General features: G+C 37.3%; 1 protein-coding gene across 1 annotated transcript in view; it reads left to right on the top strand.

Annotated features, from left to right (window-relative positions):
• Nucleotides 1-24,212, top strand: part of RAD50 (RAD50 double strand break repair protein) — a 54,247-nt gene extending 30,035 nt beyond the window's left edge. Inside the window, exons 16-26 of the mRNA XM_088133728.1 lie at nt 855-981; nt 3,477-3,670; nt 4,662-4,772; nt 6,291-6,383; nt 6,500-6,613; nt 8,116-8,243; nt 9,628-9,852; nt 19,705-19,790; nt 20,438-20,580; nt 22,826-22,959; nt 23,869-24,212. Of these exons, the coding sequence (XP_087989854.1) occupies nt 855-981; nt 3,477-3,670; nt 4,662-4,772; nt 6,291-6,383; nt 6,500-6,613; nt 8,116-8,243; nt 9,628-9,852; nt 19,705-19,790; nt 20,438-20,580; nt 22,826-22,959; nt 23,869-24,055 (1,542 nt within the window). The 3' untranslated portion in view covers nt 24,056-24,212. The remainder of the gene's footprint in view (nt 1-854; nt 982-3,476; nt 3,671-4,661; nt 4,773-6,290; nt 6,384-6,499; nt 6,614-8,115; nt 8,244-9,627; nt 9,853-19,704; nt 19,791-20,437; nt 20,581-22,825; nt 22,960-23,868) is intronic.
• Nucleotides 24,213-26,668: the final 2,456 nt, after the last annotated feature.

Here is a 26,668-nt window from a genome sequence, read left to right as displayed (position 1 = left end):
CTCTTCATTTAGCTTTCTTTCTCAGTTAGTCACATAATGGGAAGGAACTCTTGAATTGGGGGTGCAGGGAACACCTGTATAAATATGCCATGCTTATCTCCAATAGATATTCTGGAGCCCAAAATATACTACAGGTAGTCCTTGACTTACGATGGCAATTGGGACTAGAATTTCAGTCACTAAGTGATATGGTCATAAAGTGTGACTGCATCACTTAGCAACAGCAATCCCTGCAGTCCCGGTTGCCATCGTTAACTGAATCCCAGAGTCGTTAGGCGAGGCAGCTTCCTGCCGGCTTCCCACAATCAAGTCAGTGAGGAAACCAGCAGGAAGTTTCAAGTCCTAGGTGGCTTGCGAGCAGGCAGGTAGGTAAATGGCGGCTGCCAGGTGGGGGAGGCCATGATGGGGTGCACAAGGATGCACCCCGGGGGTGCACAAGGGTGTGAGGGAGGCATGGCGAGGCTTGGGGAGGGTGCATGTACCCGAGTGGCCAGTGCAGCACAAGTGCAGAGGTGCTGGGGGAGGGTGCACAGGTCGGGGAGACTTAGCCCAGTGACTTATAATCTTCCCTGCTGGCTTCCTCATTGACTTTCTGGGGAAGCTGGCAGGGAAGGTCGTAAATGGTGATTGTGGGGCACTGAAACTGGTTGTAAGTGCAAACCACTTCCCAAGTGCCCACATTGTGATCACATGACTGTGAGGGTCTGGGGTGGCTGGAACTCTGAGGACCAGTTGTAACCATCATTGTTCAGTGCTGTCATAACTTTGAACGGTTGCTGAATGAATGGTTGTATGTCAAGGACTACCTGAATTAAGCACTTCAGGATTCTCCGCATTTTCTTTCTGTTTTTCAGACTGATCTAAAGGATGTTGAAAGAAAAATTGCTCAGCAGGCTACTAAGCTCCAGGGAGTGGATTTAGTTCGAACTCTTTTGCAAGTGAGCCAGGAGAAACAGGAAAAAAAACATCAGTGGGATACAGGTGATGACATACAAAGAGTAACCATGTTTTAATAACTAAGACTGTTTCTGACTGTGTGTTTCCTATGCAAAATCTTTAAAATCACATTTTCAAAATTAATGAAATCATGGGATCATTTTTCCCCAAAGAAATATTCCAAAGAAACAATCCACTATTTGTTTTAAGAGTTGCTGTATTATATAAAATTAAAAATGGAAGGAGGGAGTAATATGTATGTCACCTTGAGTTCCTGAGCAAAAGACAGGATCTAAATGGTTATCACCTTTAAAGCCCTACATGGCATGGGTCCAGGTTACCTGAGAGACTTACCCCATCACATCAACCCGTCCCACCCAGTCAGGCAGAGAGGGTATGTTGTGGGTCCTGTCAGTGAGAGAATGTCGGCTGGAGGGGCCCAGGAGGAGAGCCTTCTCTGCCGTTGCTCCCGCCCTTTGGAACATTCTCCCCCTAGAGGTGTGGCAAGTCCCTACCCTACCAGCCTTCCAGAAAGAATTGAAGACTTGGCTCTGCCAACTTGCGTGGGGGGATAACAACTCTACCCGATCTTGGGGGTGGCTAGTGCCTTGATGACACCCCTGAGTGATTGCCAATTATTTTTGGATCTTTTTATTTTGTATTTATTACTGTAATACTGTAATTTTAATTGATTTTAATTGTTTTATAAATCGCCCAGAGTCGTTTAATGAGATGGGCAGTGACAAATTTGATAAAATAAATAAATCAATCAAAAAACAAATACAGTTAAAAGTACACAGATAAAATTAAAAGTTATCCTAACTTTCATTGATAAAAAGTAAACAATATTATTAACAAATAAGTTTTTCTTAACTCAAATATGGGAAACTCTCTTATAAGTCTCTATTCCTTTATTTCAAAAAACTGGGGTTTTTTCCCTAATTTTTGAATCTTTTATAAAAACAATTTTACAGCATGATTTTAAAGGGTTTTTTTGAATCATGATGTTAAATAATTTTTGATATACACATTATGGGGGACGCGGTGGCGCAGCAGCTTAATGATGCTGAAAGTTGGCGGCCAGAAATGGTCGACGCTTCAGCGGTTCGAGTCCAGCCTTCGCGTTAACAGGGTGAGCTCCTGTTTCCTCCCCAGTTCCTGTAAACCCAACAGTTCAAAAACTCACGTGAGTAGATAAATGGGGACTCTCACTCCAGTGGGAGGAAAAATGCTGGCGGCGCCTTGCGAAAAAGGAGTCGGGAACAGTTGCTGATAAGCGTGAAAAACCACACGCGCCCAAAAAGGGCGCGAAGCAACGGAAACTCCGCCTCCTGCGCTCGCCAGCTGGGCTCTGCCCTAGGAAGGAGGCTCTGGCAAACCACTTCCGAAACACCTTGCCTTGAAAACTGCAAAAGGACTTGTCCAAGCAGTCACTGCAGAGTCGGTAACAACTGAGCGCAGATTAAAAAAAAAAAAAATACACATTATACTTTATAATTAATTTAGGTCATTAAAATTCCTCTTGTTTCAGGTGTGATGACTACAACCTAAATTTAATCTTAAGGTATCTCTAGTAACCCCTTTGTCCAAAAAACCCCCTACAATATCACAACTTACATCAGAATAAATAAGAAAGTTGTTAATCAAATTTTGCCAGTCTGTAGTCTTTAGCTGAAGTTTCCTATATGGTAGCTAACAATAGAAATACAGTACAGGTAGTACTTGCTTAACAACTGCCCATTCAGTTACAATGGCTCTGAGAAAATAACTTTACAACCAGTCCTTGCACTTACAACTGTCGCAGTGTCCCCAGAATCGCATAATTGAGATTTGGGCACTTCACAACTGGTGGGGGTTTACTACTGTTGCAGCATCCCACGGACACATGATCACCATTTGCATTCTTCGCAGCCGGCTTCTGACAAGCAGAGTCAGCAATAAAATTGCAAGTCGTGGTCATGTGATGTCTCGCTTAATGACTGCGTCACTTAGCAGTGGAGTTGCTGGTCCCAATTGTGGTCATTAAACAAGAACTACCTGTAGTACTATTTTAAAAAGAAGCAAAGCCTTAAGTATGACTGTGCAGGACTTTGGATTTGATGCCCAAAACATGTTCTCAGGAGTGCAGGAGTACAAGTATTGCCTCTGCCTGCAACTCCTAATAGCAAACACATCTTTTCTTGGGAGGGCAGCTGTACTTTAAGAATCTAGATATATTTGTGCCCACTTTGAAGCACTGCACTTGTTAATTCAGATTCAGACACAAAAAGTTGCTTTCAAACTTGTTGGCACACCTACATAGAACTTGCCTGTAACTCCTTAAAGCAGCCGTACCCTTTCTTAGGTTTGTGCTGCAGCTGCTGATCCTGGGAAAGAAGTCACTGCTTTAAGGAATCACAGGCCAGGTGCCCAATATGCTCCAAAGCACATTTTGGTCAACATGGCTTATACTACTTTAGTTACAATTTCATCAAATTAAAATGAACATTGTATTCTTTCCTTGCTTACTAAAAAGTGCTTCCCTTTCATTTTGCTTGCAGTTACTAGCAAAATTGAACTGAAGCAGACACTTAAACAAGACCAACAAAATCAAGTCCAGTATTTAAGGTGCACAGTGAATGAACTCAAAGCTGAGAAGCTTCAGGTTTCTAGTTGCATGCAGCGTCAACAGCAACTTGAAGAACAGACTGTGGAGTTAACAACTGAGGTGCAGTCTTTAAACAGAGAGATCAAGGTAAAATGCCTAAGGAATATTTATTTATATTTATTTATTTATTAAATTTATCCCCGCCCATGTTACACATGCTGCTCCCAGGTTCGGCTTATGGTCACTCACTCACACATTCACAGCCTGTTGAGGGACACGGATCTTGTCAGCCCCCCTTGCTTTCTACCTGGGTTTCCAGATAGGTGCGGCTGGAGCAGACCGACACACAGCCCTGGTCAACAGCCGGGAAATAATGAGGGATACACACAAATCACTTCCAACCGAATACTGAGGCACAAAAGGTTCTTTGTAATACACGGAGACCCAGTGAATTTAAAGTAACAGCAAAACTTTACTGGTTGCAAGGTACATTTGCTCTTTCTCATACACACACACGCTCATCCACACTTACACACGTCCTTCCGAACTAGGCTGCCAGGCACTAGCTAGAGGGATGGAAGCCGCCAAGTCTGGATCCAAAGGTGACTCAGATGACTCAACTCAGAGTGGGCGGGCTTTGGGGCCCCTTTTATCCCCAAAAGTTCTTGCTTTGTTGATTCACAAGTCTGGCAGTTGTTGATGGGATTGGGGTTTCCATGCACTCAGGCCCAACTTCTTTTGTCTGGTTCAGGTCACATTTTTCCTTTGTTTCCTTAAGGACTTCCTTCCTTCTTATCTACCTCCCCGAAGGGATCTCATAGACAAGATTCCTGGTTTTTGTCCTCTCTGCTTATGTGGCTGCTTCATCTTTAGGTTGTGGCAGCTTCAGCCTAGTCTTACACCCATCTCCCCCCAGTGGGGGACTCTGGGCAGCTCACAACTTGTTAAAAACAGTAAATAAATATACAATTAAAAACCTGTTGGGGCTCTCATGAGTTTTTCTCCCTTGTTTCACTTTAGTTCAGCTTTATACATTCCGTTCAATCACTGCAAGACTGTAATGTGTATCTGTAAAGACAAAAAGCAGATTTCTAAAACAAAAAGGATATAGTCGTGTGCTTTTTTTTTTTCTTTTCAGGAAGCAAAAGAGCAGTTATCTCCTTTGGAAGCAACTTTGGGAAAACTACAACAAGAAAAAGAAGAGTTGTTGAACAAAAAGAATACAAGTTACAAAATAACACAAGATAAGGTTGGGTGCTGGCCCTGAGTTGATTTATATATTCTTGTAGAGCAGGGTTCTTGTAGAGCATGGCTGGCTGGGGAATTCTGGGAGTTGAAGTCCACCCATCTTCAAGTTGCTGAGGTTGAGGAACCCTGTTGTAAAGAATCGATTTTTTAGTTAAAATCTGTCATGTCATTGTTTTTGAGCACTGCAACTTCTAGATCAGTCCCAATATTGTGTCCTCCAGTTAAACTACAACTCAAGTCTGTTTCTCATCAGTTTCACAGTGTTTAAGTGCCTGTCTTGATTTTCCCTTATAAAAGCAGTCTCCCCCAAACTCAGCCTCTGAGTTGTGGTGAGCTATTACACTCTCCCCATTCTTCATACACACAGAGATTCTACACTGATAACTACAGCCTTGGTTAGAGCTATTGTGAAAAATGTGTAGTTGCAAAAATCCTGTCATGTTCTTGCAGCATCACAACTAATAAGAGGCTTTTTAATAGAAATAGAATGCATGTTACCTTCAAAAGAGGAAGACTTCCCCCATTGTAAGTTCTTGTACCTTGTTTTACAAGATAAATACACATAACATATATTGAAGGGAGGGAAGAGGGTGGGGTTGTTGACTATTTATTTTGTTTTTCTTTTGTGTGTATTGGGTCAAGGGGATTTTTGTCATGTGGAGCGTGGGATATTCTTTGCATCTCTCCTGTTGGTCAGCTGGAGGGAGAACTGGTGGTTTCTGTACTTAGCAACTTGAAGCTATCAGAAGTGAAGGGGTTCAAAGGTTAGTTTCAAACCAGTTTGTGAGGGATTTGGGGTCCAACATAGTGAAACGGCCATGTGGCAGTATCCTAGATTCTCAGTTTCTTAAGGAAATGGAAGCAGACGATGGGAATAATTAGTTCTTAAAATGGAATCCTTCAGATACATATTAGAACTGAAGAAAAGATGCAACTGCCTTAACAATTTGAAGAAAAGTGCTTTCTTTATGCCTCTACTTACTGCAAAACCCCTCTTTCAAAGGATTTGCTCGGCTTTAATATCAGTCTACTGTACTGCATAGCAGCTGTGGAGCAGAAAACATATATTTGTGCTAAGGATTATTAGAAAAGAAGTTAAGAGTAAGTTGCCAGTTCCACAGTTATAAAGCCGTGGGGCATCTACATTTGGAACGGTACTTCCCCCAAAGAATATTATAGAGCTCTTCCCCCTCCACTCATCCGTCTTCCTTTTATAAGTCATTGCCAGAGGGAGGGGATGGGGATGAAACATAACAGCCAGACACCTGCGGATCTTCATAGTAATCATTGTAAAAATCACAATTGACCTGTAAGAAAAAAGAAACATTTTATTTCCTTGAATTTGGGCAACATGTAATAAATTTCATAATCCTTCTCCAAAACATTCTGCTCTAATTAAGGTAAGATGCAGTTAGAATCTACAGTGTTTTGAAGTGTACATTTGTTGAATAATATTGACTACTGATTTATAACTTTATATTTCTTGGAATCAAGCATACTTTTTATGCATTTCTAACAGATAAATGACATTAAAGAAAAAGTTAAAAATATCCGTAACTATATGAAAGAGATTGAGAATTATATTCAAGAAGGGAAAGAAGAATACAAGCAGGTAATTAGTAAAAAGATAATAACTAGTAAAATTTTTCAGAAACTTTTTTCAGAAATTTTCTTCAGAAAATTTTGCATGTAACTTTTAACACTGAAATGTTTATTTGTCTTTTGCAGCAAAAGGAATCTGAACTGGAGAAAGTCACAATTCAGCTAGCAGATTGTGAGGAAAAGAAAGAGAAGATAAATAAAGAAATGGGAACAATTAGGCAAGATATTGATACTCAAAAGGTACCTTTGTCTCCACCATTAATCTAATAATATATCAATATGGACTATATATAAAGTGTCCTCTACGTTTTAGTAATACTATATTTTGAAATCGTAATAGTCAAGAACTACTACGACATCTTATATTCTACTTTATGAATTGCATCATATTTGCTGATAATTATTATTGAACTTAATAGATCAAGTGACAATAATTTAACTTGAGGCTTTATAATGTAATTGTGCAGTGGTTGTAATAAAATCCTCTTGTACTTAGGAAGTAACTGAAGTGTAGCAGAAATGCCTATTATGCTTACAGCGTGTGAGTGCTACTTACTAGTAATCTCAAGTAGCCAAATACAATAACACAAAGCAGTAAGAGGATGAAAATACCACTTGTAATCCTGCTCTACCAAAAGGTATTGGGTGGTACTCTGTGCCTTACATTTGCATGTGTATTAGCATCAGGGAACAATGAGTGAAGATAGAAAACTGGCATAGGTACAAATGTTTTCTCAAGTCTTAAGGATTTATAGTATTATGTTATTTCAAAAAATAAACTTATGTTCCATTTATTTGTTGCACAGCAATCATCAGGACACTAGGTCTCTCTTTTGGAACTTGCTTTATCCTCCATATGAATTATATAATCCTAGCACTTTTTTTCATCTGATGAATTAGGTTCTTGCTTCCCCAAAACTAATTTCATTAAGGTTCCATTATAGTCCATTGAAATCTTTCTTCTGAAATAAGAAATAAATAAGTTCCTTCCACCTCAAAGATCAGGGTCATTAATGAAAACTATTGCTTTCATAAAACAAAGTACAATGGTGTGAATTTTTTAAGATAATTTATACTGTTTGAATAAATATACTTGAATGAAGTGTTAGGCAGACATCCACTTGTGCAGTGGGACTTGCTTCTCTATGTGTTGCCTATATGCCTCAGAATCTGCCGTGGAAAGTTGAAGGACTTATTCTGTGGTGGAAGTAATTTCTGCTTATTAAAATGCAGAGTGTGATTCTACATCTATCTTTTTATTCAAGATTCTTCTTGTACATAGGACATTATCTGAAAAAATGTTCAGTTCAGGTTTCAGTTAAAATAACTTTTTGTTGTTGTTGCTGCCTTCAAGTCAGAGTTGACTTCTGACAACTGCTTGGACTAGCCTCTGCAGTTTTCTTGGCAAGATTTCAGAAGTGGTTTGCCATTGCCTGCTTCCTGGGGCTGAGAGGCAATGACTGGCACAAGGTCACCCAGCTTGTCAAATCTGTCTAACAATAACAACTGATTGGTTGGTTGGTTGGTTGGTTGGTTGGTTGGTTGGTTGGTTGGTTATTTAATTTTTTTCATGAAATTCATGAAATTAAAATTGATTTATCATTTTAAGGGATCATGATGTTGCAAACTTGCAGAACATCTGACAATAGCTTCTTGTTAACAACTCATTGCTTATGCTCTTTTGATTGTAATGGGATAAAATAGTGTAGAATAATTCACTATTCAGTTTTATTTCAATTTAGGTTCAGGAACGATGGTTAGAAGATAACCTTACTTTAAGAAAAAGACATGAAGATCTAAAAGAAGTTGAAGATAACATAAAGCAGCATTTGAAGGAGATGGAGGAAATGCAAGTACCACAACTGAAAAGGTATATTTTGAGCTTTCTTTATAAAGAAAAATCATTTCTTAAATCAAAGGCATTAGACCTCAAGTATTTGCATTTTAACTCTTTTTCCTTATTTGGTCACAAGTATTTACATAGTGACTGCATCGTGATAGAGGAATTGCTTGTAGACTGAAAGAATTTCCTGTTGTTTTGATTAGATAATTCTCTCCTCCTCTCAACAATTGTAGCATGAGCAATCAACTTGACTGATTTTAGACAGTTGCTTCTGGTAATCATAAATAGCACTTCAGTGTTTCCTCTGTGGTTTATTCTCAGCATGTCCTATTACAAAGTGCACTGCCTCTAATGGTGACATCTCCATTGATTTATTACCATGAATAGGTTTATTTATTTATTTATGCAATTTCTATAGCCACCCATCTCAATCCAAGTGACTCTGGGCAGTGAACAATTTCAATAATTAAAACCATTAAAACAATTACATAGATCAGTTGTAATTTCCACATCTTGCGTATAGCTGTAAGTTTACAGTTATAAGTCAGCTGTTAATTAGGAAGAGCCTAGTAGCACCTCTTCAGATGAATTATTTTTATTAAAGAGCATAAGTTTTCATGAGCTACAGTTCATTTCATCAGATGCATGGAGTGGCTAAATTGATGTAGGACAGCTATTGTAATCCTTGAAACATAATATAGCAAAAGTATTTTCTGTTGCTTTACAGGGCATGGCTCAAGTGAGCAGGTTCAGGTTACAAGTAAGGGATTTGAAACTAATGCTAAGAATGTCCTGATATATAAGCTGTTATAAGCTGTTCAACTGTGAAACACTTCCTCAAAAGAAATGTTTAAGCAGAGGCTGAATGGCCCTGTATTAAGGTTGCTATAATGTTGCAATGACTATGCGTTGAACTCCTGCAGATGTTCCACCTTTAGAGGCCGATATATGTAGAGACAGCATTGCTTAAGTGATTAAAAAAGAAATAAGACAAAAGCTATAAACTATGGACAGCCAAATTCAGGCTATACTTTCTTCTGTTTTATTTAGTCTCCTTCTACAAACCAAAATATTTAGTTTCAGAGATGTGAATACACTTTGCAACTGTAAATATTAATTAGATGTATTTCATACAGGTTATTGTAATGCCTTTACATCATTAATACACAAGTCTGTAAAAATGCCATTTCCTATTCCATTTTACACTTTCACAATTTGTTTTCCATTGCATTATACTTACTTTAAAATGGGGATTCTTGCTTCTTTCTCAGTGTTGAAGATTAGATGTCCTCTCCGCTTCCATAGTGCCCTAATTCCTCGTGTATATTCCTTTTTTTCATAATCAAGTTGGCAGTGCTTTTTGCTCATAAGTGTAATAATAGAACTGTATGTTGGTCTTTTTTTTACTTAGAGACCAAAAACATTTAGAAGAAAAAATAGAGGATTTGAAAAGAAACCACAGCTTGGCACTTGGTCGGCAGCATGGATTTGAGGAAGAGATCCTGAGATGTAAGAGAGAACTGAAAGAACAACAGTTTAAAGATGCTGAAGAGAAGTATAGAGAGATGATGATAGTTATGAGAACAACAGAACTGGCAAACAAGGATCTTGACATTTACTACAAAGCACTGGATCAGTGAGTAATGTCATATACCAAAAATATTTCAATTGCAAAGTAAACTAAATAACATTTGGCTGTTCTTTAACAAATCATTAATATACTTACAAGAGCTTATTTGGGTGGATAGGATGGATATGAAGATATTGGCAGCAATAAGTATCTCTATGCTAAGTCTCCTGTGATGGTGACCGTCACCACATCAGTATCAAGTCTCTTAATACTGCAGGATGTGGTCCTAAATGCAAAGGACTGATTGAACACGAGAATCAAAAGGATAAGAGAAAGAGGAGGTGTGAAGTGTGAGCAATTCACTTTGCCTTCTTCACTAGTGCTTCTTAATAGTGGCCTGTTGCTACCACATTCTACACTTCTGACAGTAATAGGTTGATTACTACCTCTATTAGTACTGGCTCACACTACTGATTAAGATGAGATTCTAGATTTTATTCCTGAATGAGAAATATGAGACAAATCTCCTTCCAGCCAGTCCACAGGTTGAATCACGTATCTACCCTGCACTGTGGAATCTATCAACTCATTTTGTTCCAGACTCATATCAACTTATCATGCTACTGTATGTTTATGCAAATTGTTTAATAGACTTCAACATCAAACCTGTTACACTTACAGTTATGATTGGTACAGTGCACCCTTGATCTTTTTGTCCATTCTCAGTTTCCTTAGCTCTGAGAGTTTAATTCCAGATCCTCCTATTCCTATTGAAAAAGTTCAAGATCTTTGACAGTCACAGGGTCACCTCATAAGCACTCTTAGTTTTTTGCTGGATTCCTGCATTAGTAGCATTTACTTGTTGCTTCTGCCTTTACAGCATGTTCTATTTCCTTGAAGCCAACAATTTATACAACAATTTATATTATTATATTTTACAATAAAATATCTTCCAGTTACCAGAATTTGAATTCTGCTAAGATAAATAGAAAATAAATTGTCAACAGAAGATTATTACAGGCTCCTCTTGGAAGGATACTTTGGACATACAGAAACCAAGGCCTAGCTGAACCAAAGAGAGTCCATGTTTGAACAGAATATAATCTTTGCAGACTTGCCCAGCAAATAACCTTTTCTAGTGGTCATGATGGATAATGAGTTTAGTGAACAGTTTAATGAAGTACAGATAGTCCCTGGGTTAAGAACGCCCAGTTTAAGGATGACCCATAGTTAAGGACAGACTTAAGGACATTGTAGCAAAATTCGAGTTAAATATACAGTGATTCAAGTTAATTACACAATTAACATAACATTAACATAAGTAATTACTACTTATACAGTATTATACAATAATACGTTCTGGCTTACAAATTCGACTTAAGGACAAATCTTGGGGACAGAACTCATTCTTAAACTGGGGACTGCCTGTATAAACACGCCATCCGAATGCACAGATGCATGCAATAGCATGCTGGGGTGGACTAAAATAGTGAAAAGCCAGAGACAAGAAGATATGACTATGGATAAAAGCATAATCAGGCCATGAACTGCCCAAGAACAGCCACATCTCTTTCCAAGTTGTCTTCTGTATTCCATAACAAGGTTGATGAAAATGATCAGAATCCAACACTTTTAGTGATGAAGAGGACCTGTGTATGTGAGTGTGCAGGAATGTGTGGATAAAGTGTAAGACTTTCTCTGTTCTATATCTTGCTATTTTGTTTGTTGCTTTTACTTCTCTCACTGTCTTTTTGGGAAAACTTTCTGGAATCATGGAGTTACATAACAGCTTTTGGTAACTATCTTATTACTAATTTAGATAGCTTCTCTATTTACATTAGTTGGGAAATTGTGTTGATCAGCAACATATACCTCTAATTAGTCATTCTGTATTAGCGAAATATATTAAAGGGACAATTTGTATTCAAGCTTTGATTTAATAAGTGTAGGCAATTGTACTGTGTATTATTATTTCTGTGGGGACAGAGATCCTCAGAGGGGAAGAAAAAATTCTTCCCTTATTTTCCCCCTCCCAATTGCCCGTAAAGGAAGTGAACAATGCCTTTCCAAATTAACTTTCCCAGTTCTCAAGAGGCCAGGATATAGTGGTAATGGAAGACTTCAGCTATCCAACATCTGCTGAAAAACAAACCCTTAGTAGAAGATCACAGATTAATGATGTCTCCCGCTGAAAGTTTAGTTTTTCAAAAGGCTGAAGAAGAAACAATAGATCCTACATCTAATTCCAATCGACAAATTGGTCAGCTGAGTGAAGGTGCCAGGCACCTGGGGAAAAAGTGGCCACAATAGGTTGGATTTCTAGATGATCAAAGGAGGAAAACTTGGAAGAAGTCAGTCATGCACCTTGGCTTCACAAAGATGGGTGTTCATTCATTCACAAGGATAAGCAAGCTCAAGAGTAATGTGAGATCCTGAAAGCACAAGGACAAGTAACCTCCATGAGAAATCAAAACGGAATAAAGGTTAAGAACCTGTATGAATGAATAGTAGGCGTACACAAGACAAGAAGCAAAAAGGGGTTATATAAAGAAAATCAGGGGGAGATAATTGAGGAAAACAAACTGAGAGCCCAAGCTCATAGAGATGGAGTCAGAAAGGCTCAAGTTCAGAGTGAGAAGAGCCAGAGAAGGATGTGAAATATAACAAGATGGGATTTTGGATGGGGAAGGGGAGATGTACAGTATGTCAAAAATAAGAATCAAGAAGGTTATGGGTCTGCTATATGAGGAAGGTGGAGAAATAATGGGGAATAGGCAGATCTCCTTAATATCTTTGCATTGGTTCTTTCAAAAAAGGGATAGAACCTCTTAACATGGTTGAAGAAGGTTGGGTGGGAGGAACATAGCTCAGGACTGATATATAGTAACAACCCACCCTTGCTACCTTAGATTAATTCAAGTCTATAGGTCCAAACAAATTACCTCCTTTAAAAAAGTGGCAGAACTGACTGTATTCTTTGAAAACTCCTTGGAGAACTGATGTAGTGCCTGAAGATTGCAGAAGAATAAACATATTTCCACTGTTCTGAAGGGAAGAGGAAAGTCCTGGGAAACTATAGACCAGCTTTTAGTTTAACATTTATACCGAGTAAAGTATTATAACAGATTATAAGGAGCGTATCTGCAGGAATTTAGAAAAGAATGCCACCATTATTAGGAATCGGCATGGGTTTGTCAAGAACAAGTTGCATCAGTTTATCCTTAGTTTAGTAATCATAGGGAACAGTTGGCAGTAGTGCACTTGAACTCAGTAAAGTATTTGATGTTGTCTCTAGCAATATCCTTGTGAACAAAACGGATAAATGTGGATTAGGAGGTACTGTTGCTGGTGAATTTGCAGCTGGTTGAACAACCACACTTAAAGTCTGTGCCTAAATGGTTCAGCTTTGTCCTGCAGGGACAAATTCAGTGTGATCTCCCAGGGCTTTGTCCTTGGTCCAGTGCTATTCAGTATATTTATAAATGATTGAAGGGAAAGATACTTAATCAGATTTTATCTGATACATTAATGACAAAGTTGTGTTCAAAATGATCTTGGTAAGTTTAAGCATTGGACGAAATCCAACAAGATAATGTTCAGCTGTGACAGATACATGGTCTGAGAATTTCCCAACTCAAAAATCAAAGCATTGGTATAGATTAAGGAAATCTGGTGTGGTATAGGATGTGTGAGTAAAATCTAGAAGTATTAGTGGATCCCACCTGAACATGAGCAGCCTATGGGAGAAGCTTCAAAGGCTGTGCAGTCATGGACTTCATTAACAGTAGCACTCCACCCAGATCATGGGAGGCAATTTTACTATGCACATGTTTATTATTTATGTATTTATTAGATTTATATTCCACCTTTATTTTGTACCACCCAAGACAGCATGCATAATGCTCTCTCCTCCTATTTTCCCCACAACAATCCTTTGTAAGGTGGGTTGGGCTGAGAAAGAGTGACTGGCCCAAAGTCACCCAGCGATTAGACCACTTTTGCAGAACTGTGTCCAGTTTTGAATACCCCTCTTTTATAATGGACGTAGAGAAGCTGAAGTAGGTTCAGAGGAGAGCTACCATAATGAAAAAGGGTCTGGAAATCAAACCTTAGTAGAAAAGATTAAAGAAGCTTGATATGTTTCACATAAAAAAGAATAGACTGAAAGGAAAGGATAGCAGTTTACAAATATTGAAAAGACTGTTATGTGCAAGAGGGGACAGATCTATTTTCTATTAAAACTGAGAACAGGGCAAGAACCATTGGGTTGAAATTAAAGAAAGGAGATTTAGGCTGAACACTAGAAGGAATTCCATGACAGTAAGAGTTGTTAAATTGTGGCACCGACTAGAATGGTGGTGGAATCCCCCTCGTAGGAGGTTTTCAAGCAGGACTGGATGACTACTTGTCGTGGATGTTTTAATGGGTTCCTGCACAGAATAGAGAGTTGGACTACATGGTCCTTGCTGGCTGGGGAATTCTGGGAGTTGAAGCCCACACATCTTAAAGTTGCCAAGGTTGAAAAACACTAGTCTATAGCATCCCTTCCAACTCACACAGTCTATACTGTAATTCTGTTGATAGTGCAGAGTAACAGACTTTGGAGCATGGAGCCATGACCACTATATCACACGTCAGAGCACTTTAGTTCTTCTGTCCCTTCAGTTTGGAATCTTGAAAAATAAAGAACTGCCATGCCTGTAAGTAGGTCTGGAGAAGAAGGACTGGCAGAGCAATAACCAAGTGCTTCTGCAGTCTTTCATTGAGGTGGATAAGGTTCCACCTCAATGAAAGGTTTGCGCGCAAGGCACAAAAGGTTTAGTCCCTCTACAATGACAGTATGTATGTGAAAACTGCTCAGATCTTTTTACGTTGTGACTGATTTCTGATTACTGTGGCATTAAAACAGTGGTGGATCAGAAATTCCATACCAGACATTTCCTTAAGGGTTTCCAGTCTGGCAATTTGTGAGGTAACCCTAGAGGAATCAATTTATTTTCTATCCTTTGCAAGGTCTAGAGACTTTTCTAAACAATACGGAAGGACATAGGATTCCAGTGGAAAAAGAAATTGGTCAGAAGAACTGGTGCAGATGTTTTGTAGTTGCCTTGTGAAAGATAATCAGTTTGTAGTATAAAATAAATTGAAGGCTATTTTCACATTAAAATCTAATGTTGCTTGTGAGTTCTGTCAGCCTAAATGAAAAGAAGTAACTTACGAAATCGAAAAATAAAATAATAACTTCTCCCTCTCTTTTTTTAAAAAAGGAAAGCTTTTGGATTATCATATTTTAAAAAACATGATAAGAATAAACATGATAAGCAAATATGCTTCTCTTTCTGTATTTTTATCTGATGCACCCAAATATGCAACTCCGTTCACTAGTAAAAATAACCATGACTCAACTTTTAAAAGTCTGATATTATCAGGCAAAGAGCTGCTATAAAATCCAATGTTACAACGGAAGCATGACTAAATATAACTAATGAGAACAATGAAACTAACAGTTCTTGGAACATCTTTAGGCAATATTACACCATCTACCAAATTATATTTTCCATTATATCTCTTCCATTTTTGCCTTTGCTGCTAACATTACAAAAATATGGCGTAGGGTTTTCCAGAGTGTTAAACAACCAGCTATAAGCATAATGGAAGGATACAAAAGCTTTTTTTTTTTTTTACTAAGAAGGATTTGTAGCTGTACTGGAATGAGATCTCCATCGTTGTTTCAACTTTTTATTAGAGTAGCATAGTTTTAAAACATTTTCCTAGCTCCCTTATTTTGCACCCCAATCAGGTTAATTGCACCCAATTTTAAAACTGGCCATAATTAATATTATGTTAGCCAGCACTTGCATTTTCTAAGGCAAGATATGCATAGGGGTTTGTACCAGGTTTTGTTCTTCCCTTTGTGGAGGAAAGTAAATGGTCAGGATTTATCATTTAACTACAGTTCCTGGCTTGTACAGCACAAAATGCTGTGGTCAATCCTACAATTTATTTATTTGCACAATTCTGAGGCCATCTGACTCCCAACAACTGTGTGCAACTTACAGTTTTAAAAAAGTGGGGAAAGTACAAAAAACAGAGAAAGAAAATACTTTGTGTGGCCTGAAAACAAACATCTAAACAAACAAACAAAACCCCATCCAACGGGCTCAAGCCTCATGCTGCTCCAAGGCCTGGGAGAATAGCCAGGTCTTTAATGGATCCCTGAATACCATTTGGGGTGGAGCTGTCCGGATCACCGAATGCTCTCGGTGAGTCTGTTGCAGCAAAAACAAGGCGTGTGGCATCTCGAAAGACCAACAAATTGATTATAGCTTGAATTTTGGGGAACTATGCTCCATGTAATCAGATGCATGTAGTGACCATATATCTATGATTTGACAGGGAAGTGATAAACAATTAAGAAAAATGAGATACATTTTTAGATAGTACAAAGATCTTTACCCTAATTAACAGTAGGTACTCAGTCATAGAGTAACTAAAGATGTGAAGGCTCAGGGGGAAAAAGCATTAAAAATTGGGAAATGTCTCTCCCTCCCCCCCGTCTTTTTCTTCTAAAATTGAAATATTTTGAAAACATTTTTTAAAAATGAAATACTTTCTTTTAGAATAATAAATGCAGAGTGAGCACCAGCAGAGCAGTATAACCCTCAAATGCAAAATTTATCCTGGGGCAGTGCTGTTCTCAGTAAAGAAGGGATTTAGTGCCTGATTTGGATGTGGCCTTCTGTGTTTCTGATTTTTTTATCTTGATGTCAGTGGATCTGCTTTTCCCTAGGCCTGAAAGGGCATGAAAAGCAAGTTTTAAAAGTATTTCAAAGTAAATCCAGTTAGTAAATTCTTGTCTAAATTATACCTTTACATTGAATAAATATATCAAACATGATAACAGTATGAGTAAGCCAAGTTATCTGTATTACATTATATGTTCTTAAGATAGTATTGTGAATCTAAATTGGTAAGTTGTTTAAAATGAAGATTAGGTATATTTCAGTTTTTTCCAAAATTTGGGGGGTTTTTTCCTCGACGTTAACAAAAACCATGAGCAAAAAGACTTAATGGAAAAAATTTAAGATTTAAGGTTTTAAGATTGAGAAAAAAGTGAAATACTTGGATATTACTATGACTAATGTGAAGTGTATGTTATTTCAGAACAATTATGTTAGGACATGGAATGAAATTAAGAAGGATGCTAAGATGGGAGAAATTACAGTTGTCATTGACGGGGAGAATTTCTGTGATAAAAATGAATGTATTACCTAGAATTATGTTTTTGTTTCAAACAAAACCTATTTTGACAACTGATGTACCATTTAAGCAATGGCAGAAAGATATATCTAGGTTTGTATGGCAAGGGAAAAAGCCAAGGGTTAAATATAAAATCCTCCAAGATGCAAAGGAACAAGTAGGATTAAGTCTGCCTGATTTGAAATTGTATTTTGCAGCCTGGTGCTTGGTTTGGATAAAGGAGTAGGTGCTGCTGAGAAATAAGAGAATTTTAGAACTAGAAGAGCATGACCTGAGGTTTGGATGACATGGCTTTCTGTGGTATGATAAGGTTAGTGTAGCTTTTAAAAATCAGTATATTAGAAGTGCCATATTGAGAATATGGAATAGATATAAACCCAGATTGTGGCCAAAAATGCCTGTATGGGTCTCAACACAAGAAGCATTTTATAGAAAAGAAACAGCAGGCAAAGAAAGATGGTTATCGAGAGTTGTAACAAGAGCATGGAGAATATAAGATGAAATCAAGAGATTGATTGACTGCAGAGGGATTTAGTTTTCACTGGTTTTCGTATGCACAGTTAAGAGAAAGGTTTAAAGGAGATTAACAGGACATTTGGAATTAAACAGCACAAGATAGAATTTGAAATTGGACTATGTACAAATGATGAACATGTAATTGATAAAATATATAAACTTGTTGAAATTTGAAATGGAGGAAGAACAAGAGAAATAGTGTATGATAAAGTGGGCTAAGAACTTTGGACATAATATACTGATGGAACAGTGGGAAAATATGTTTCTGAAAGGGTTGAAATTCACATTATATTATAATTTAAAGAAAACTTTTATAAAATGATGTACCATTGGTACATGACTCCAGAAAAATTATCTAGAATGTAAAAAGGTGCTTCAAATTTATGTTGGGAATGTGGAAAACATAAAGGGTCTTTTTATCATGCCTAGTCGACTTACAAAAAAGCAGATCGTTTTGGGTTCAAATACATACAGCGATACAAAGAACTTTAAAGATTAATATTCAGTTGAAACCAGAACTCTTCTTGTTGGGATTAATGGATAGACAATTAGAAAAAGTTATGGAAGACTGTTTTTTATATATGATAACTGCTGTGAGATTATTATATGCACAAAAAATGGAAAGACTCAAATACGCACAATGGAGGAATGGCTGGTAAAGATGACAGAATTAGCAGAGGTGGCAAAATTGACTTGTTTGATTAGAGAAAGGATAATAACTATGTTTATTAGTGACTGGAATGTGGCCTTATGGCCTTTTTAATGAAAAAAGAAAAAAATGAACTTGTGATTTACGGGTTTGATTATTAGAAAGGGTAGATTATGGAAAGAAGGAAATTATGTTGTAACCTTAGAGAGGGTAAAATATAAATTACTTATAACTGCTGTTAAGAAGATCAGAAGCCTCTTTTTTATAATCTTTTCTATTTTCTTTTTTATCTTTCTCTTTCCTATTTGTTTCTTTGCACTTTTTTTCACTTACCTATTACTTTTCTTCACTTTCCTTACTTTTCTCTTTCAAAATTTGTATTGTTTTTGTTCTTTTAAAAGTTTCTTTAATAAAAATTATGTACATAACAAAACAAAATTTGGGGTAGGTTTTTTTTTCTGAAAAAAGGAAACAATCCTTTTTTTCCCTGTGTGTTCAAAATTTCTGGAAATTTTGCATCTCTAAGAGTAGTATCATAGAGATTCAGTGATAAATAATAGTATTAATTTGTAACGTGCCAGAAGAGTTCTTTTCCTTGCCATGTTAACTAATGTGTATAGTAAAAAAAGAATAGGAATTTCTTTCAGAAAGTAATGCTGAACCTCTTAGTAAATTATAGCTTAGCTATTTTGCTTTGATATTTGTCTGTGAAGTTCCATTTGTTCAGGAATAGCCACTTTAAGGTCAGAATATCCTGAGAAGTAAAATGAGAAATCCTGGCTTGTTAGCTTGCTCTCAGCAATGGAGGAGTGACACCAGTTCATGTTGCAGGGGCACAAACCAGGAATTTGGGTTTCTTGTTACATATGAACTGAGCTGTATGTCTATTTTATTTGGCATACTTGGTCAGTGGCCTTTTTATATTCCAAATATGACCTTATAATTACATATGCTTATGCTTCTGTAAGAAGGAGAAGCATTTTGAAACTCAGAATTACTATTAATAAATGTTATCCTTTAAATATTCCCTGATTAAATTTGTTACTTTAAAATCAAGTTGTTCTTTTAAAAGATTATTTAAGTGAATGCAGAGCATTTCTGAATTGTTTCTACTTATGACTTTATCTATGATCAATCTTAAACACTGAATGCTTACACCATAGTCCTAGTCTGTGTTTAGTGTTCATGGATCCATTAAAATCAGCAACCCAGATTCTGTTGGATTGTGGTGTTAATTATTTGGAAATGGCTTGTGAGATTTATTATAACACCTCTCAAGAATAACTGAAGGAATCTTACAAGATTCAATATATGGGATTTTAGTAATGCAATTTCCAAGTAAGATAGTCTTTCTCTCATGCTTATATTAGACCTTTTTGCATACTTCTGGCATCAATTCTTGAATATTGAAGCATAACCTTGCATGGTCAGAGTATAGTGAAAGCAAAGGAACTGACATTTTTAAAATCTCTTTTCTCTTTTCCATCTCTTAGAGCAATAATGACATTTCATAGCATGAAAATGGAAGAAATTAACAAGATAATTCGTGACCTGTGGAGAAGCACGTACAGGGGACAAGGTACAAATACACACACACACACACACACACACACACACATATGCACTAGCTTTTATTGGGGATGCAAAGAATTGGAGATAAAGTTCTGAGATCATCTTCCTTTAAGATAAAAATAGATTTATACATTGGGTCCTTGAGAGGTAATACAGTCTTCCATATTAAGCAGCATGGCATTGCCCTTTGAGTCATCTTTGTTGATGCTTTTAGATAAATTCTTTCCTGTTACTTGCCTTGTTGCATTACCTTCTTCCTTTTCCTCTTTACAGATGGCAACTGCTGAGCTACCAGAATTCTGCATTCTGAAATTTCTTTTTTTCTTTTTCCTTTTAAAAAGTAATACCCTTAGCATTTACCTTGTGAAAAGAGAATTTGTGGGCACTGCAGTGGAGAGTGGGTTGTAAGGAAAATCCATCTCCTTGCTGACATATGCAAAATGAAAATGTAAAATAAGCACACAAACACACAACATCTGGAAAAAGACCCTCTTTTGACAAAACTCTGAGCTACTGTCTATATTATGGGCAAATGACATGCCTATTTGGGAATAAGGTGGAGTTTAGTGTGTAGATACATTTAAAATGCTTTAAGGTAAGGAAAGTTGCTTTGGCAACTAACTGTATGGAATTGCCTTTTTTTCCCCCCTATAGATATTGAATATATAGAAATTCGGTCTGATGCTGATGAGAATATCTCTGCTTCTGACAAAAGGAGGAGTTACAATTATAGAGTAGTAATGATGAAAGGAGATACTGCTCTAGATATGAGAGGCAGATGCAGTGCTGGCCAAAAGGTATGTAGCAGCATATAGTTTGGGTGGCAATCCATTGATGTATAGACATTTTTACTAGGTACACATTCTAGACTATTGGTTGAAAAAGTAAACTCAGAAATAGTGAAGCAACATAGAATGAAAAAGAACAAAGAATCAATTCACCTTTTTTTCCAGGGGAAGACTTATGGAAAACATAAGTCTTGAACCTGAATGTTCCGTGTGGAGCTGCTTAAGTAACTGTATTCAGATGATAGTGTCTGTGTTTAATATGAATAAGCCTCACATTGTCACTTGTGTAAACAGGAAGTCTCCATCTGACTACAGTTTATATTCTTCTGTACAGAGAGCTGTGGTCCATGGTTTTAGAACAGCTTCATATCATGTCTGCTTCCAAAACCATTCTGACATAAGGAAACTATAGTTAAACTGAAGATTTTTTTAGCTTGGTTTTTGACATGAGCAAATGAAAGAGTAAAATGGCTGCTTGTAGGAGCACAGGATGCATTCCTCTTTTAGCTTACTTAAATGCAAGATGGCTGTTCAAATATGGCCATCCAGTTTGGGACTGAAAATCTCTTCTGAAGGAAAGCAGTTGCACCCAATGCTTAGCATTAGTATCTTAATATTATCAGTGGTGGTGGTTTCTGTCACAGAAACTTTTCAGTGAAACTCTTTTTCATCTTGTAGCAATCCTTGTAAGAGTTGGACTTTTTTTTTTTTTTAACCAAAAGTAGGTAAGACTTAATGTATCTAAATAGGGCTTATTTAAGGTTTAAAAAGCAAAAAATCATGCAGGGATGCAAAGATTCATAAAAATGGAGCTGGTGGGCTGCAGGTTAGACACCCTTGCTATAGGGAAGAAACTCTTTCCCATCAATCTCTTTTTAAATGTTACTTTTAATTCCCACTCTGCATATCTAAAATATATATGGAGTCTGTCAGCTGCATTTAAGCAAAGTTTTTTTGTATTTTAATTTGGGGGGAGGAAATGTTTACTGGAGGGAGAGAGCAGGTCCTCATTAACAGCTCAGTGACCATCACCCATTACACTTTCAATTACAAAGCACAGTGAAACCGTGTCAACCGCATCAGCTGTGTTGAGAAAAGTGCAGGGGAGGCTGCTAGATGGGAAAAACTTTTTACTGGTGAAAAAAATGTTATATTTGTATACCATAGCATATGGTTGCAGATTTATTGTGGTTTGCTTAAAACTCAGCAAGCACTTGATGCTGTTATGGATGCATTTTACCTAGCTGTTTTCAAATATTTTTTGGTTCAGAAAAGAAGACATAATATACCCACTGTAGTTAGATGTTACTTATTGTAATAAAAACTTAATTTTTATAAAATTTTCATATACATTCACTTAGTCTTGAATTCATAAAGTAATGATATTAATGAGTCATGATTGCTGTATTGTTTTTGCTCCGTAATCAAATTTATTACTTAGATTTCTCAAGTGTAACCATTTGAAGTAGAACATGCTGTAGCTCACATTTAAGCTTTCACACTGATAATCCAGAAATATATGAATATTTTCATAGTAATTCTTGAAACAGAAGAGAATCTACTAAGAAAACTGTAAGGATAATGATTACAAAATGCCCCATTCCCTTTTTTTGTTCTTCAGAGGAGAAAGCTACTCAGCTGATTTGAGTTTATAGACCTTTTAATTTATACATTTAAAAAATAAGATGCTAGCAAAGGGAATGCTGGTGATCAATATGAGATTGCCCAGGTGGTAGTCTTCTCTAAAGGGCCTTTTCATGTGTTATAAATATATGTGTATACCCAGACTATGTCTTTTTTTCCATATAGCAAATGTTCTAGTGGATCCAAATTTTCCTCCCAAGAGATGGGGGGATCAGCCTATGGAAAAACTAAAGGGTGATCAATCAAGATAAGCTAGATGTTGTCTCAGTACTACTCTGCTGTAAAGGCACACAAGTTATCAGGGATACTTTCAGCCATGGAAAGACAAGGTTAATCAAGGTTTCCTTTATCTGTGGGGTAAGAAGCTTAGCCACTTGCATCAAATTAATGTGTGCTACAAATATGGTAGTTCTTTTTTTCCATAGCAAAGCTTGGACATGGTAGTTATTTAAAAAAACTAGGGATCTTTAACAGCACCCTTAGCATCTCCAGTAGATCATATTTCTCACTTATTAGGGAAGTACTAGTCACAGTGTTGCCACTGCACTGTTTTTAAATACATTTGCGTTCTGGCCCATTTATTAAATGGTGATATTTATTTTAATTTTAGGTTCTTGCCTCCCTCATTATTCGTCTTGCACTAGCTGAATCCTTTTGTCTCAATTGTGGTATTCTTGCATTGGATGAGCCTACCACCAATCTTGACCGAGAAAATATTGAATCTCTTGCACATGCCTTGGTGGAGTAAGTATCTGCAGATTTTAAGTTTAAGCCTGTGGAGACTTTCCATGCCTAGTAAGCAGCTAGTAATTCAAGTACTTCTCTGCATGTGAAATGGTAACAGCATTAGAAGTTTCAGGCAAATCTTTTCTGTATTTATCTACCACTTTTTTTGTTCCCAAATGGAGACCATGATGATATCCTCCATCCCAGTGTGAAAAGCAGAAGTACTTCCTCTATGTTCAACTACTTTTCACAATCCATTCCATGTTAGGCACATGTGAGTGAACAACTACTGAGGCTAAGGCAAATGTTCCAGTGCTTCTGGTGAAGATCATAGTGCTGGGTGAGGAAAATTACTCTTGGCTTATATGATGTGGAAATAAGCCCCAGCCCAGCAAACTGAGTTCTCATAAGTTCTCATGGGCAACTCATGACTTCTCATGGGCAGCTCACTGCTTGTTTAGTAGAAAATATTGATCCAAAGACATGATGTAGAATTTGATACACTTGTTTCTTAAAACCAGCAGGTTCCAATATTTAGAAGTGGAATTCAGCTCTAAAAATTGGCAATATAACAGCAGTAGAAATAATTTTATGGCTAAAGGAATAAAAGGGAATGAGGAAAGTTTTTAACAAATAGAAATATTTTAGCTATCTAACAGAAAGCACATATAAATGGTGCTTGGTAAATAGAACCGGATAGGTCCTGTGCATTCTTACTTGCCCAACACCACTTCTAATTGGATCAGGACTATCCAAATCTCTGTTTTCCTTGATCTACTAATGGCCTTACAGCGATCTGAGGTGCACTTTTCCCAGTACTTCTCTCTCAACTAATTATAAAATGTAATAGAAGGATCGATTAAGTGTGCATTCTGGATTAAATCAGCTTTTATTTTATATAATGCAACATTTGTTTTTCCTTTAAAGGATAATCAAAAGTAGATCTCACCAGCGTAACTTTCAATTGCTTGTGATAACACACGATGAAGATTTTGTGGAACTGTTGAGTCGATCTGAATATGTGGAGAAATTCTATAGAATTAAGAAGAACCTTGACCAGTGTTCTGAGATTGTGAAATGCAGTGTCACAACTTTGGGATCATATGTTCATTAGAGCTTCTAAATGACTGTATATTTTTCTGAAGATTTTTCTGAATAAAGACCCTTCTTTGGATAAAAAAATAATCTGCTGAAGTTTTCCCCCCAATTAAATAAATGTGTGTGTATGTGTAGATAAATATGTGTATAAATAAAAATAAATATGTTGACAAGTACCAAATAGTTGCAGTATTAAAATGCTGGGGGTGGGACATGGGGGAGAGGAAGGTAATTAAAAATAAGACTGTGCACGGAAACATAGTGGTCTTCTAAGACTTAATAGTGTATAGTTTTAGAGGAAAACATTCCTCAGAATAAGGCCTCTAGTAGCCATTCAGAAGTTAAAGGAAGTTGCCACAATTCCATATCCTTTAGGGCAGTGTTGTCCAAACTTGGCCACTTTAAGATGAGTGGACTTCAACTCCCAGAATTCCCCAGCCAGCCAACACTGCTTTAGGGTTAAAGAAGATGCAGACATAATAAGCTCAGGACATATCAGTCTCCACTGCAAGGGGCATGCCATCTTTGGGAGCTGTGAGGAATTGCCAAGCAGGATTTTCCTCTCTCGTTACTGAAGTACTCAAGTAAACCTTGGTTTGTGGGTCCTACCAGCTTTCACGGCTATAGCTCAAACTGCTGATGATCCTACCCAGGCCTATTTAATCACTATTTGAGATTAAATCTCAGGAATCTCTATTGAAGCCACTTTTAGTTCTCTGTTTACTGATTGTGATGCATTTTGCTTGTATTTAATCTTGTTACTCTACTAACTTGCATATTGAGTACTAGCTAACTTTATGAACTAGCTAACACCATATTAGAGCCAGTTTGGTGTAGTGGTTAAGATGCTAGAAATGGGAGATCATGAGTTCTAGTCCTACCTGAGGCACAAAGCATGCAGGGTGACCTTGGGCCAGTCATTATCTCTCAGCCCTAGGAAGGAGGTGATGGCAAACCACTTCCAAAATCTTCTGAGAAAACTGCAAGGACTTGTCTAGGCGGCCACCAGGAGTCAAGACTGACTTGAAGGCACACATACATGCATAGACATAAACACACACATTTTATCTTTTAGAGAGCCAGTGTGGTGGTGTGGTTAAGGCACCAGGCTAGAAACCGGAAGATGGTGAGTTCTAGTCCCGCCTGAAGCACGAAGCCAGCTGGGTGACCTTGGGCCAGTCACTCTCTCTCAGCCCTAGGAAAGAGGCAAGGGCAAACCACTTCCTAGAAATCCTGCCAAGAAAACTGGAGGGACTAGTCCAGGGAGTTGCCAGGAGTCAAGACTGACTTGAAGGCACAAAACAGGACAAAACACTGTATTGGAACTGACCCCCCCCCCGCAAACCATTAGAAAGTACTTATATGCTCATCTCCCCCAAAATCATGAATACTTTAGTTCCTGTGTACTTTTATATAAAAGTATCTGTGTATCTTTACTGTAAGTTGGATAAATGCATAAAAATTCTATTTCCAAGTAAGGATTTCTAACCACATGCTCAGCAAAATGTAGTTTGAGCTCCAGTTCACATCTGAGGAGATGTATTTATATTATTTAGGGTTTTTAAAATCAAATTGAGCAATCAGGGAAAAAGGTAATTTGAATAATTGGGGGTTTTATTAATTTGCATTTCTACTTACTAAGCATTTTGAGGTGTGATGAGTTTACTGAATGCCCACGCTATTTGCTTATGCTTTAAAACTTCCTGTGGTTCATATTCAAAGTAAGAATTGACATTGATAGGTTTTTTTTAAGTCACTGATATAAAGATATAGTGCATGCTAAGTTGATACTTTTGTATTTGGGTGCAATTATTCATATTGTAATTCGACAATCTAATACAAGTATTGATAATTTAGGAATCTTTAAAATGTATACCTTGTAATTCCTCCACAGTTCTCTCTTTCCATGAAAGCGCAAGCTATTAATAGTCAAATGAAATGTTTCAACAGCAAGGAAGGCAAGAAAGTGTTTGACTGGTTTCAGCACCTTGTTGTGATGCTTCAGTACAACTGATAAAAGACTGGGTTGCTAGGAATTTTCAAAGCAACCAGAAATAAGAGTAAATTTAAAAACTTGCAAAAAGTTGAACACTATAAATCATAATGGTTGTCCCAGCAGATACTGGCAACCGTTTTTCTCCTCAAGGGCCACGTTCCCTTCGTAGGAATACATTGGGCCATACAATGGTGGTAGGTAGTGCTAGTATCATTATTTAATTTATTTCCAATTGCCTTACAGAGGAAAGACTTTGAAAAATGTGCTTTCCTGAACCTCCTCTTTCTGTGCGGGGGAGAAAAATTGATTGTTTCCTGGGCAAACAAGGCATTGCCAAAGAGAGCCTGCCAGCTGCTAGAAATTTGTTGGTCTGCCACTTGCCTACAGATTCCACGATATTCCTGCTTCACCTTTCCACCCGATGTCATCCTTTTCATGTTATGAATTTAGGTTGCCTTGGTACATCCCATTTTACATGCCCTACTGGAATCCCATGGGAAGTCATGAATGGATGCCCTTGGAACCTGTGCTTGCTAAAAGTTCTTCGAAGGCTTTGAACCGTGTCTTTGAAAATGCCCCTCCCCTTCCTTTTTCTTCCTTTCTTCTTTCCTACCTTCCTTCAATTTATGTAGT

The sequence above is a fragment of the Python bivittatus genome, unplaced genomic scaffold (assembly GCF_059951505.1).
Source record: "Python bivittatus isolate LINGU-HERP-01145 unplaced genomic scaffold, Pbiv_v1 ctg000080_np1212, whole genome shotgun sequence".
Classification (NCBI taxonomy): domain Eukaryota; kingdom Metazoa; phylum Chordata; class Lepidosauria; order Squamata; family Pythonidae; genus Python; species Python bivittatus.
The sequence above is the reverse complement of the archived record's forward strand: the minus strand, read 5'-3'. Positions and strand labels throughout refer to the sequence as shown.